The following is a 14,921-nucleotide window of genomic DNA, read 5'->3' on the forward strand; positions in this document are numbered from 1 at the left end:
GCGTGATTCATTTTCAATGTAACTTCATGTATTGTTACTGTTAAACTAAAATATCCAGCATGGGGAAATGGGATGAGCTCAGGTTTCCTTGACAACATGAAGCGGACCTTCAGGGCATTCTGGGTAAACATAAGCAAAACATGTCAGGCTGGTCTCATGCTGAGCAGATTGTTGAAGATTGTTTGACACATTTGCAAAAGAGAACCACTAAACTACTAAAATCTGACACTGCTCCATTTTTATTTACATTTTGTTAAAAAGGAAAGTATGCTCAGTGCCATGTTTAGATGTTTTTGTGTCGTTTCCTACAGTGGTTCTTGGTGCAGCGCCACAACAGGTGAGGGGGTAGACATATTGCAATGTTGGTCCCCAATTGAACTGAGCCTACCAGACCATCAGTAGATTTTAGTATGTCCCCTGTCTGCACCCTTCTGGAAACTTTGTCAACTAGACAGAATTTCTCTATGGCAACCAAATTCCTGGACCCTCTCACAACCTCATTCACTCCCACTACTCTTCTGTAAGATCTAGGTTTAGGGCCCCACCCACACTGAAAAGCATTTTTGCAAAACGAGGTGTCAGTTTCAAAGACATCTGAGTCCACACCGGACCATTTCCAGAAATGGTTTTATTCTCTTAGAAACACATGCAACAGCCCATAACCCTGTTTTTACCCCCTCAGGCCAGTAAGTGGCTCTGAACAAGAAGTATGCAACACAAGAATTGCAAGCAACAAAGCAAGAGTGGAGTCTTCTGTGTAAGTGACGACAAAGTTGAGCTTCTTCTTCATGTCACGTTGAATTGTTATGTATGACACATATGAGGCGTTTGGGGTTATATGTCAGGTTATAGGTCAGCTTTTTCTCAAAAAAGTGATTTTTCATTCTAGAATCAGTTTGAAAAAATGCTTATTGAGTGGATGATCTTGAAGAAGGTTGCTCATGTGTCATGTGAGCCATTCCTGTATTTTGGATTGTTATCCCACTAAATAATGAGACATTTGTAGTTTTCTTTTAAAGGCCTCTGTTTTGTACTTTAAAAATCCTCGTTTTTCAAACGGTTCATGATGCGATGCACTCTAACAACATTCCAAGGTCCTTTGCTAAGTGAAACAGACCCACAGCATTTCAGTTCCTCTACTATGAATCAGATGCTTTTCCATCTCTTTCTTCCTGGCATTACTCTAAAAACATAAGTTATCATTCAGCGTATTTATACTCCAGAGAAACAGAAACACTTGAATTAATAATTAGAAGCTTCTAGAAACCTCTGGTTCTCTTCCAAAGAAACCATATTAGTCATTTTAGACCCCAGACCAAATGAAAACATCTGATGAGCTGAAGAGAAAAGTGCATAAGTAATCCAACAATCTGTATGCCCTGCCTTAGGACGTGTTATGGGCAATGAGTGAGTCCTGCCCTACTGGCAAATAGGGCCTCTGCAAAATATAGTATCAGTAGGACCGCCAGCAATTTAGCAACCAGAGACATTTTGCTCTGCTGAATAAGTGTACTCAGATTACAGTTTTTCCTCCATAATGTTCAATGTGAGATGATGCTACTGCAAAAAAAAGATGAATTCAAGATTATTCAGTCATTGTTCCCAGGGGACACAACAAATTTTTTCATGACTGTATATTCTGCTGATGTTCTGATTGTTGTTGTGTTATGAAGATTTGTCCTGAGTACAGGGGGTGGGGGATGGTGGTTATCATTTCCCTGTGAAGTCTTTGTGTTTCAGCTTCTCATTCCTCTCCCCTGACACAGCTGGTCACCCAAACTGCCTGCTTCCTCCCTCTTATTATTCCCATAGAGATGGGATAAAGTCAGAATAAGAATGGGTCAAACGCAATTTCACAGCTTTGCTGCCTATTCAGACATTTACAGGCATTAACCCTTGTGCGTGCGAGGATTGAGGCAAACGTAGAGGACTGTGAAAAGTGATACATATTTTACGTGTGTGGGGTCGGTTGGACCCCATTTCTGGACACAAGGGTTAAAAGGAACATGGTGGACAATGCATTTTTCCCCCCCATCGCCATGACTGCTCTTCAGATTTATCTTTCTCCATCTTGCATTGTCGACCTTGAGAAAAAAATACATGAATTGCTCTGACACAGCAGAAAGAAATAGACATAAATGTAAATCCTTTACTTAAAATTAACTTTCTAAATTTGAATTTCCTATGTCAGAAGATGGACTCATTTAAAGAAAAAAGTGCTTGTGGTAATTTCTCTTTATTTCTGCTCCAAGCCTTTATATGCTGAACTCATAATTGGGAACACTATTTCCTATTTTTTCCTTTTTTTTCCCTTTTAGTAAAAGTCTGTTGGAAATAAGAAGCATTGCAGTTCTAACTAAAGTTATCAAAGCAATACATTTTAAATATATTAGATACTGAGTGTGTGTCTGAGATTGTTTTCGACCCAAACATAGGCATCAGCCAAGCTGATGCCAAGCTGTACTGTTTTAACCAATAGAGTAGTCACACATAGAGGGCAGCACTAAGACAGGCTAAATATTGTAGAATTACATGGTAACACAAAAATGTCCCGATTAGCATAGATACATAAACATAGCACCCTTGTGGCCCAATATTGACAATTTATCTGCAAAAAAGTTGATTAGGGTTCTGTTACTGTTTAAGCAACACTAAAAGTATGACACTTTAGCACCATACCTTTATGACTTTAAAGTGTCATAAAGATGTACCACTTTAAGTTAACTTTAAAATGTCATCAAATGCATATAATCTACAACGTTAAACCTCCTAGACCAAAAACACTAAGGTTACTTGTTTAAATATTAGCTTCACGGATATGAACAGCCCAATGATGCAGTCAGTCTGTGCTCCCCTATTGAGATGTGCTCTATTCTACTTACTACAAATAAACTATAGGAAACTCACAGCTCTGATGGCCACGAAATGGCGAAGCGACGAAACCAACCCTGTGCTTCCACCGTTATGCTCCATGTAGGTATAAGGGCATTGTAATGATAATGCTGATAAATGGTGGAGTCAGAGTGAGGCTGACAATTAAAATTTTGTATTTTCTCAATTATTGATTTTGGCTTAAATAAGAAAGTTAAAATATTGTCATACTGTAATTTATTTAATTTTTTACTCTCAGCTACATGGGCTGCACAATGGCGCAGTAGGTAGGCAACAGTTGGTAGCACAGTTGCCTTGCAGCAAGAAGGTCCTGGGTTTGATTCCCTGCCTGATTGGCATGGAGTTTGCATGTTCTCCCTGTGCATGCATGGGTTCTCTCTGGGTACTCCGGCTTCCTCCCACAGTCCAACACATTTGCTGTTTTTCACACCTCTGTTTTCTAGCTCAACTTAAAAGTCTGTACAGAAAATGTTATTTTTGAAGTGTATTTCTTTTATTGCACCCTGCTGAAATAATCTGTCATGCTGTGATGCTTCTGTCCTTTTCTTCTTGAGCAAAATGATGGCCTCTGTAAATAAAGTGTTTTGCATTTGTATGCAACAGTACCAAAAAGCAGAGGTGTTTTTTTATCTCGATGGATCTGTGAGCACTTACTGAAATGTTTCAATTGCAGTACACCAACTTCTCTTTTCATAATGAAGGAAATGCATCCACAGGTTTTGGTCCAGTAATATTTTATATGCCAGTAAAAGTATATGACCTTCACGAGTGGAAGGGAGTTTCAGGTTAACAGCTACATTTTGTGAGTTTCTTTGCAGCTTTGCGTAAAAGCTGCATATACGTCTCAATATAAAACATCCTGGAAAATATGAATTTGCTTCAGCAATTCAGTTCAAAATATGAAACTGATGAGAGTTCATTACACAGAGGTGGTTATATTAATATGCATTTATGTTATTTAGATGATTATCTGAACCTTATATTTTTAGTTTCTCAGAAAATGGAAATATTACATAAAGCCAATTCAAAAGATTTTTTACAGACATTAAATGTAGCCTACAAAGCATTCTACATATCAAGGCTGTGACTATATTTCTGGAAGTTGTGAGGACCCCAGCTTTTATTAATATTCTGGAAACCCATAATCCCCACCACCTGTTCCAAGATAAGAGGAACACAACTATTGGATGAACTTGGAAGCTTCCCACCCTGTCTGAAGTGCCAATACCTGGTGTTCTAGCTGTGGTATTGGACTTGATATGGCAGGGACCTTGCCTGACCTAAACCCCAAAGAGAATCTTGGAGGTATTGTGAAGGAGAAAATGAGAGACAGTTGATTCCTTCATGTATAGGTGGTGTTATAGGAGCTAATTGTAAGCAGGTAGCTGGCAGGGAATTTCTTAAAAACTGAAAATCAAAGTTTAAAAAATGGTAGGCAACATGAAGACAATGCTAGAACGGGAAGTCCCGGCAACAGACGGAGTCCAGCAAGGAATAGTGGAAACAGGGAGCTCAAATACGGGTAGATGATTACTTGAGTGGAAACAGGTGAGACTGATTAACTGAAAATAGAACAACATTGGAGAAGCGAAGGGTGAGTGGAGAAAAGGCAAAACACAAGGAGAGCACAAGCCAAGAAAATAATAAACCAGGAAAAGTTATAGGATCAAAAAAGGAATTAAAGACAACATAGGAATTTTTTTGTTGTTTTTATGACGAAACAAACAAACAAACAAAAAAACAGAATCAACTCCAACATATGAAAAACCTAAGTCACAGAACAACCGTTTTAAATGAACATACTCATGACTGGACCCAACAGTGGAGCTCGGCCTAAGTTAAATGAATCTGGGCTTCCACTACACCACCAACTGCACCACAAGCTGATCACCTCCTTACTATGCTGCACTGATGCAGGAATTCAGGCAAAAGGAACATGCCTGAATGTTCCTTTTGTACCATACAGTACATGGTCGTTTCTGGTGCAGACATTGCTTTCTTTGTATTGGTCTTCTGTGAATTATAGTTAAGTCAAGTTTATTTATAAAGCACATTTCAGCAACAAGGCAGTTCAAAGAGCTTTGCACCATAAAACATAATATAGTACCTAATTACGAAACAGGTAACAAATATTATTTTGTCAAAATGCCACCATCAAATTATAAAGCATTATATTCTTCAAATTTATCGATCAGTGTTCCAGCTATTATGAATCAAAGGCAACTCTACACAGGTGAGACTTATCTGTAATGTGAAGGAACTCAGTGAAATTCCATGAATATTCTAACATTCTTGTGTGCTTTTCAGCTCTAAGCCATAATAAAACATCATTCACAAAGATAAAATAAATCATTTGAAATATATCACTATGTGTAATGGCTGTATACAGTTTAGAAGTCTAACTTTTAAAATTTAATTTCTGAAAAAAATTGTATTTTGGTAATATTATCTTCTGTTTGCAGAACTTCCTGGGGCTCCCTCCAACCTGGTCATCTCTAACATCAGTCCCCGGACAGCGACGCTCAGGTTCCGCCCTGGTTCTGATGGCAAAACCGTCATATCCAGATGGATCGTTGAAGGACAAGTGTGTTTGTGCTGAGAGTGCACTTTAGTGGTTACCATCAATGTTAAAACACAACAGGAGGAGACCTGTTCTGCAACATGCTCTGTATTTAACAGGTGGTGAAAGAGGATGGGAGGGAGGAGGCATGGAGGGTCGTTTACCAGAAAGACAACGAGCCGAATGCAGACACGCTGGAGATCCCCAGCCTCACTCCCTTCACTCAGTACAGGTGAGCAGCAAACACACAGAGCACGTCTGAGCACTTTCACAGGCTCACAGCACTGCACATGCTAAGTGTGCGTGTGCACATGCTCCAGCTTACACAAATCTCACTCTTCTGCGGTTCCTGCAGTATCGCAGGGCTCAGGTGAAGTTCGATAAATCACACAGGCACACAGAGAGACAGTTCCATCTGAGACTTTTCTGTTTGTCAGCACCTTCACAGCTGCAGCATGCAGATCCTTATTACCCTCTTGCAAACTAGCTATAGGAGAGGGGAGGGGGAAATAAGAGGCATAAGGAAGCGGAGGGGAGAGGAATGCTGATGAGAAAGTTGGAATGGCAGCAGAAGGCATTCAGGACGAGCGGAGAATAAGAGGCAAGGAGAAGAGGAGAGAATGTGTTCTCTCTTTGATAAGCAGCTCTTCTCTCATTTTCCTTAAGTCCGCTTGACATGAATGTCCCCTCATCCTAATATTCAGGATTCATACAAAGTGTGGAAAAATATGGAGTTTGTTCTTCTGATTCTGGATTATAATGGAGGAATATTCTTATTTCCAGACTTTATGTCTTGTTCTATTGTTTAAAAATTCGTCCTTTCGTCCATCTGGAAATATCTGTCAAAAATATATTATGAACTTTTCTGGTTTCAGTTTTGTTTATGGCACTTTAAAGTGTTAATTTTGATTAATTAACACATATCCTAACACAATTAATTACTTTTTTCTTTTTTACATACAAAAGTCCTTTGTGTATCTATGATACACAACATATCCATATCCCCTAAGCAAATGGATTAATGACAAAGCTGCTTCTCCTGGTCCACTGGCATTGGCAACACCAGAGAATTATGAGTTTTATAAAGGTGTCCAAAATAAACTGTGATCCAACAAATACTATTATATAGCTAAGTCACAGGAGTGCGCCTCTGAACCTCCTTGATCCAACTTTTGATCAGCTAAACAACAAACGAAAACTATAAAAATTTGAATCGATGATCATCACCACTGCTTGGTGGGGCATCAGCAGGGGGGCGGGCCGTTTGCAGGAGGACCTTAAGAACCTGCATGCTCATTTTGATTAATTAATTACAAACCCTACGATTAACTTGTTTAAATTTTTAATAGAGTCCCAAACTAGTTTTAGTTTAAAAATTTAATCAGCGAATTCTGGAAATGTAACTTTTCAGAAGTTTGATATTTTGATATGAAAATATGTTCGAAGCTAACACAGCTCTCATTGTCACAAGCAGAGCCACTGGGACGCTAGATGAAGTGTTGGACTTGTCTGTATTTCTCGTTTCTTCTTCCATCCTGCTTTCACTTGTTCCCCATCGCATAGACAATAACTCATAGATGTAGGCAAACTCTGCCAATCACACATTTCATCAGTCACAGCCACACCGAAGCATGGCTGCATTTAGAAGCAGAAAAAGCAACAAACTCTCTCTCATGAATGTTTTTGTGTTTACAAGTCTACATGTTTAGACATAGCTGTTTTACTGACTCACTACTTGCTGCTCTCAGACAACTAAAGAAGTTCTCATGAAGAGCTCCAGATGTTGATTTTTGCTGTTCAATAATTTAATAGTGAAAACATATCTAAAGTTTGACACTATGCCTAACTTTTAAAGATTTCAAATCAGACTATCCTTTTACTGATCTTGTCAGAGAGGTAAGATAAAATATTTACAACCTTTTCTGACACTTTTACCAGTCAGTAAACCACTGTGTTAGAGAAACATAGGAATTTGTTGGGTTTCCTTTATACAGTTTTAATAATGAGTGCCTCTGTTACAAGGTTGTGTAGGTTGTTTGAGTAAAAATGCTGTTTAATCTACTACAATAGAACAATGCTAGGGCTGTTGTAAACGATTATTTTAGTAATCGAGTATTCTATTGATTATTCTGACAAATAATTGAGTAATCAAATAAGAATTTGATAAAATAAAACATTGGTAGATTCTACCATAACAGCAGTATTAGTACCGGATATCAACATTGGCCCAAATTTTCATATTTGTTCATGTCTACAATTACTTTTCTATACTTTAGAAAATTAACCTGTAACAATAATAGCTCACTTTTTAAATTAACCTGGACGAAAAATATACAAAAATCTGAAATTATATTCAATTTAATAATAAAGAGGCAGGCTCACAAAGACACTTATGAGAAAATTTTATACTCCAGTTTAACGTTTACATATTCATCTTCTATCAATTTAATAGGTGAACTCTGACTTTGCCCAGATATTCATAACTTTTATGTCCATGTTAGTGACAGGATTTGGCTCCTTCATCACACACAGAAACGCACAGAACTACATCTACCAGCTATGTACGGCCACAATGTGCTCCTCCACACATTAGGAGGGGATGATATGAAATTTACTTTGCAGTTTGTCCTTAAAGCTACACTTACGCTAAGCATCAAATACAGAACTACCACCTGCTTTGTTCCGTCTATCCGCTCCATCTGCATAAATACTCCGGTTCACTGTTCCCCACCTTTTGCTCTGAACCAGCCACAGGCATCTGCTCCGGGAGGAAAAAGGCTGTCGTATACCATGCATTGTGCCAGTCAGTTTAAGTTTGCTTTTAGGTCCTCAGGAAAACAATAAAAATCCAGTAATTACCGAACTTGAAAATTGGACGTTATACTGCTAGCACTTAGCTTCAGTCAACAACTCATAGGCGGAAGTGAGATCATTGCGCAACACATATAAACACCGGCCAGAACATGGTGTCCTAAATAATAAAACATAATTTAATGAAGCTTCGAGGCAGGTCATTTTTCATGAGGAATTTTAATAATCGAAGTATTCGAATCATTCAAACCAGATACGTTTGGGCCCAGCACGGTCGGTCCAAACTGCCGAAATCGGTTCTCATTATCGCAGTTGCTTGACAAAAATCATTGCTGCCCTCAGCCTCATATCGTCCACTCCATCTGTTGAGTGATTCTTCAGAATTTTCTTATTTGTAATCTATTAAGATTAGGCCCTTTGAATTCTGCAAGTTTGATCCCAATACATACATACTGGTCAGAAGGGGAGCAGATCCACACATACAGCAGATGTGAGAGAACAGATACTTCATAAAATTCCCTTTGAAAATTTAATTCAGTTCCTCACATCTACACCCACATTTTTCATTATATTAGTGTTGTGCTGCAAGATAAGAAACAGTTTTACAACAGCTTTAATAACAATTAAATTCTGAATCTATGACTGTATCTGCAAGGAGCCTGATCAGGACAATGTATTCTTTGGAATAGGGAGCATCGGCTCTTTGTTACAGGTGAGATTTTCTGGGTGAATCCAGAGCAACAGATGATTGCAACACTTGAAGAAGCTTGTTGCCAACTCACTGGAACACACTGATTTTTACATGAAACTGTTGTGTTTAAAGTTTGATTTTGTGGTCTCCAGGTTTAGGATGCAGCAGGTGAACATCGTTGGTTCCAGTCCAATGAGCGCCCCCTCTAGGCTGATTCAAACACTGCAGGCTGCCCCTGACACCCACCCCTCCAACCTCAGCCTCGTGTCTGTGACACAGACCAGTCTACATTTTAGCTGGAAGGTACCAAAACACACATGGATACACACATACGCCAAATACATGCTTGACTCTGTTAACCATTAACCTTCATTCTGCTCCTTTACAGTCATTTAAGTGGTGCTAATTTGACTGGAAGTTCTTTCCTTCCTTTTTTTGCATGCCTGTGTTGTGTCCTTGCATCTTATTTTTTAGCATACTCACTGAGCAGCACCAAGACTGAACAGGTTGAGCGGCTGACAGCCTATAATCATTGTCTCTCCTGGTTATCGTTGCTCACACTAATCTGTCATGTTTCCCACTCACCACTTTGGACTGGAACCAGCACAAACTGCTGTATAATATTGTTCTCTAAGTCTTTCCTTTCTTTAGTTTTCTCCCTTCTCTCCTTCCCTCCATCCCTCTTTCACTCCCACCCCTCCACTCTTCTATTATAACGTAAATGGAGAGCAGAGTATTTTTCCATTTAAGAGTTGGAATGAGAAAAAGAGCCTGTCAAATCAGACACAGACACTGAGACAGTACAGACTACAAGTGCGGCATGCTAATGGGACTTCACCTGTATGTTAGCGCCTTGCCTGAGCTATGCTGGTTTTCTGCTATAATGGAACCATCACAATGGTTTCAGCTAAGGCTATTATTCTAAGCGGCATATTAAGGGTAATAAAACTAATGTGACATTTTGTATTATGGCTCCTAAATGCTAAGCTGTTCTAAATCACTGAGGTATTTAAAACTACTGGGTATATCAAAGACTTTCACTCTGCACAGCGTGGGATGGTTGCTACGTACATTGTTTGTGAAAATCGTCTGTCCGATTAGGTACCAACTGTGGATAGTAACAACACCTACCTAAAGTGATTACAGGACAATTTCCTCCTGAAGTAATACATTAACAAGGGTGTGAGATGATGCAGAGCAGTTGAAATGGCAGAGATGTAGTATGCAGGTAGGGATAAGAAAGTGGAAAAGTGAAGCAGATTGGGATGTATCACTCGTAGTATAAAAAGCATACAGTTTTCTCTGGTTGAAATTGTTTGGGGGATTCCAAGCCTGTTTCGGGTCACCCCATAAAATCTCAATGAGATCTCAAGGTTTAATGTCCTAGAAATTTCTTCTTTCTCAGCCAGTCCTTATTCGATTTAATTATGTATTGAGCCACTAACATGGCTCAATACATACCAGTAGAAGGTATCTTTCAACTTTTTTTGACATACATGAGCTTGGCCAGGAACTTTTACCTCATCTCTGCATCGGTCCTTTCACAAAACAAATGGAGACTTCAAGAAGGTATTTCAATCGTGGCTTGAAGTGTTTTGTGAAAGGAACTTGCCAGGGGAAAATGAAAGTCCTATTGTGGGAGTGTTATTAATATCATGTTTATTTATTTAACTGGTCAAGAAAGTCAAGGTGTTTTGAGGTAGAAGAAGAGGAGGCTGGAACAAAAATAACATTTAAAATTCCCCAGATTAAACAAAATAAACATCAAAAACCAATAAAAAAATTACCGCACTTACAAAAACATGATACTCACACAAAAGGGGATTTTATAAGCTATGAAGCAACCAGAGATAATTGGTTACAAAGCCTAGCAGAGAGCAGCATATGTCTTTAAAATGATATTTGATTCAAGCTTGAAAAGCTGCTTTGGAGATGAAAGTATCCAGTTTTGGGATTTTTTTTTTTTTTTTTTTTTACTTCATTCCAGTCTCTGGCTGCAGCAGACTGAAAAAAATGAAATGCATGATACAGAAGTAGTTTTAGGAAGTGGTAGCAAAATCACATTTCAGATCGAGTGCAATATACAGAGGATAAGAAGGAAGACGTATGGTTAAGTCCAGAATTATATGTTTTAAGTAATCTTTCAAGTTTTACCAACATGAATGGTTTGTTTGTTTTAAGGACGATAAATATTATTTGCAAGATTGCATTTTCAAATAAAATTTTATTAAAAACTGATTAATAATTTTTCTTATCAAAATGTATATGTTTTTTTATATTGTTTCATTATCTTTTGAGAGATGCAGATCTAATTTATTTTCAGACACTAATCTTGAATCTAATTCTGTCAGTGGTATGAATAATTTTGGGCGTAACTTTAGTACAGTTGTTGTTAAAGGAATTGTGCAGACAACAGAAATAATCTGTTTGGTCAATACTAAGATTAAGGATAAAATGTAATCCCAAATGTCTCAGAAATATTCCTGAAAACGAAATAGTGATCCTCTGAGCACATGCTTTCTTTCAGTCTGATGCAATCGGTTGTTTTATTTTTTACAAACAAGGCAGCTTTGCAATAACAAGTGAAGCTTAACGCATCAGATTTGCTCTTTTCCTCAGTCTCTAACTGCTTGCTTTCTTTCAGCCTCTTCCACAGTCAGAGTACAACAGCAGTCCAGAGACTGTGGGCTACCGGATCCGTGTTTGGAGGACAGATGGAGATGGGGAGGACAGAACTGAGGACATAACGGGTGGAGTTGGAACCACTGAAGTTACAGTAGAGGGGCTAAGTCCCTGGACCCACTACCAGGTTCAGATCCAGGCCTCGAACTCCATAGGACAAGGACCATGGAGCCAAACGCTCTCAGCACGCACCGCAGAATCTGGTACAAACGGAGAACTCATTCACTCCTGTTCTTAAGCATTCAACTGATATGAGTTTGACATATTACTTGCTGGGCATAAGAAGGCAGATGGATGAAAAATAGAGTGGTATAATTACTTTTCTGTGTCCTCCTCTCATTTTGCCACCTCTCTCTGGCCTTTACTCGCTCCCTCAATTTCACAGAGGGGAAGATTGATGGAGAGAGGGAGAGAGATGACTGAGGTAAAATCGAAGTTTGGTTCAGAGAGTCAAGAGGCACTGAGCGGCGTATTTGTGCGCATTTTTCTTTGTCTGTTTTCCAGCTCCGTCTAGATCTCCGGAAAATGTAACCGCCGAGGCAGTGAGTTCCTCCAGGATCATGCTCACCTGGTCTGCTCTTCCTGAGGCACAAAGGAATGGAGTCATTATTGGGTATAAGGTGAATCAAAATTCTCAAGCAGCTACAGAGACTCTCAAACCAACCTTATTGTTCTCACTTGACCCCTCAGCGCATTATCACTTCTTCCAGCACATTCCACACACTCACATCCACACAGACCGTCACACAAAAATATCTGATACAGGCAGTAGGAACATGATGTAATATTCTGTAACTGTTCCAGTTAGTTCCTCCTCCACTATGACTTTTTAAAAAGCACCATGCTGCAATAATTGTATTTAGGGAATGTGTTGTATTAAGATTATTTTCCTTGATAACACAGCAGCAGGTATCAGGTTGTATGTGAAACAATGATTAGATTATGATTTTATCAAAAACAAAGGGGGGTATGACTACAGTCTGTTGGTTTTGGAAGATTCGGTAACACTTTATTTGAAGGGGGTGAATAAGACTGACATGACACTGTCATAAACATGACATAACTCCTGTCATGAACGTCAATAAGTCTTCATGAATATTTATGACTGTTGTCAAAGTGTCATTCGGTAAATCATGACACTTTAAATACAAAGTTGACATTATTGAAAATGTCTTCGTTATGACAACATGACATTACCCAAGACAACGTCGTTGTCATGACAACTTGACATTAAGCAAGATATTATAACTTGTCATTAATGTAATAACAGGTGAATTTTAAAATGTTATCCTTACAAGACAGCATTAACAAGTCACTTGTTGTTACACATACCTTTTGCTGTAATGCAGGGGTCCCCAAGCTACGGCCCGCGGGCCGGATCCGGCCCACCACCTCATTTGGTCCGGCCCCCTGAACAATACCGGATCCGGCCCGCCTCCTCATACCAGAGAGGATTCAGTGTTTTTTTTTCATATATTGTATTTTCCGGTTTATATGTGGATTTTTCTTCAACCACCAGGGGGCTTGAGCAGATGTCAAACTAACTTTCCCTCAATGGAATATATACTAGTCAGTCCCAGTCACCGTTTCACTCACGGTTTTTTCCATTTGCATTCTGGGTAAAAATCTATCTAAAAGCGCGAATGTGTCGTCGCCCCCCCCCCCCCCCCCCCTCGACAAGAATTTTCAAAGGTTTCTTTCTCCAAAAACTAAGACCGGCCCCCGACCAGAGAAAGGAACAGCTATGTGGCCCTCGCAGGAAAAGGTTTGGGGACCCCTGCTGTAATGAGACCATTATAATTGTGACATTATCTCTCTGTGTTAAAGTGTATCACAGTAAAATAGTAATGAAGATGTCATTGAGTGTCATTACTCTATTGCTTTAATGACAGAGTCATGAACATTTCCAGTTACCTCAAGTAAGTGTGGTCCACTTTACTTGAGCTAACTGGAAATGTTCATGACTTGTTAATGCTGTCTTATAAGGATATAAGCCTTATAAGCCAATAAATTCACCTGTTATTACATTCATGACAAGTTATAATTTCTTGCTTAATGTCAAGTTGTCATGACAATGACGTTGTCTTGGGTAATGTCAAGTTGTCATAACAAAAACATTTTCAATAATGTCAATTTTGTATTAAAAGTGTTATGATTTACCAAATGATGTGAAAACAGTCAAATATTCATGAAGACTCATTCATGTTCATGACAGGTGTTTATGACAGTGTCTTGTCAGTCTTATTCATCCCCCTTCTAATAAATTGTTACCAAAGATTCTCTAACTGAAATCTAGGAACTGCTGTTTGGCAAAAAAAATCAAAGGTTTTGTGTGCGAAGTCAGTCTGAATAGTTTTAACACTTATGTTCAGACTCTCAACCCACCTAGAGCAACAGATCCTCCAGATTATTCTCATCCTTTATGTTCAAACTAAAGAAAAGAAGAAAAGTCTGTCATGTTGTAAGGCCAAATGGTAAAATGGCTGATCTATTTAGACATGCAAGCAGTGTTGTGTTCAAGACCACCTAACCCGAGACCAAGACAAGACCAAGACTTTTAGGGTCCGAGACCAAGTCAAGACCAAGACCGAGGAAAGTCGAGACCGAGTCAAGACCAAGACCAGCGGCCGTGCTACATGACACAATAAAATGTAAAATATGATCGAAATTGCTTCTCAGAATAATCTGAAAGATCCATATTCCCATAAAAATACCTAGATATTAAATACTTAATACATTTTACCAATATTAAATATTCCATTTCTGTGTTACAATGTGTGATGGTCTCGTGCCATCCCTAAAAACATAACACCCTGGGAATTTGCCCATATTGCTCATATAAGAATCCACCACTGTTGCACCATTAAACATAGCAATTGAGGCAATGCCCTGATGGTAAATAACACTCAACTATGAACACTGACCAAGGAGCAACAAGCAAGAAGTAACCAAACAGAAGGCGCTCATCGTGACTGTTTTCACTCTCTATCCCAGTACATGAAGCCAGGTAGTCTGACACCATGGCAGACATTACAGTTGCCACTTTGAACAAAAACAAAGAGCAATGTGCATGCTCTGCGTGCTCTTTCGTTCTTGTGTTTTAGTTATTTGTTAATTTAAATATCAACGTACATAACTAAATAATGATGCAGCGTACACAGAGCAATACAAGAACAAAGAAAGGGTGTTCTGTCAGGTCAGATCGTCATATGCTTAACACGAACTCACGGTGTTCTGTCAGATCAGCATACGTTGTCAGATAGTCGTACGCTTAGCTCAGACATG

At 38.9% G+C, this 14,921-nt stretch overlaps 1 protein-coding gene across 1 annotated transcript in view; it reads left to right on the plus strand.

The window, feature by feature from the left end:
* Positions 1–4,332: 4,332 nt before the first annotated feature.
* Positions 4,333–14,921, plus strand: part of LOC106911105 (protein sidekick-1-like) — a 67,012-nt gene continuing 56,423 nt past the window's right edge. Inside the window, exons 1-6 of the mRNA XM_088007213.1 lie at positions 4,333–4,414; positions 5,355–5,476; positions 5,572–5,684; positions 9,107–9,257; positions 11,593–11,839; positions 12,141–12,256. Of these exons, the coding sequence (XP_087863339.1) occupies positions 4,333–4,414; positions 5,355–5,476; positions 5,572–5,684; positions 9,107–9,257; positions 11,593–11,839; positions 12,141–12,256 (831 nt within the window). The remainder of the gene's footprint in view (positions 4,415–5,354; positions 5,477–5,571; positions 5,685–9,106; positions 9,258–11,592; positions 11,840–12,140; positions 12,257–14,921) is intronic.

This window comes from Poecilia mexicana, unplaced genomic scaffold, assembly GCF_051168715.1.
Source record: "Poecilia mexicana isolate PSO_F unplaced genomic scaffold, ASM5116871v1 scaffold_1, whole genome shotgun sequence".
Taxonomy (NCBI): Eukaryota; Metazoa; Chordata; class Actinopteri; order Cyprinodontiformes; family Poeciliidae; genus Poecilia; species Poecilia mexicana.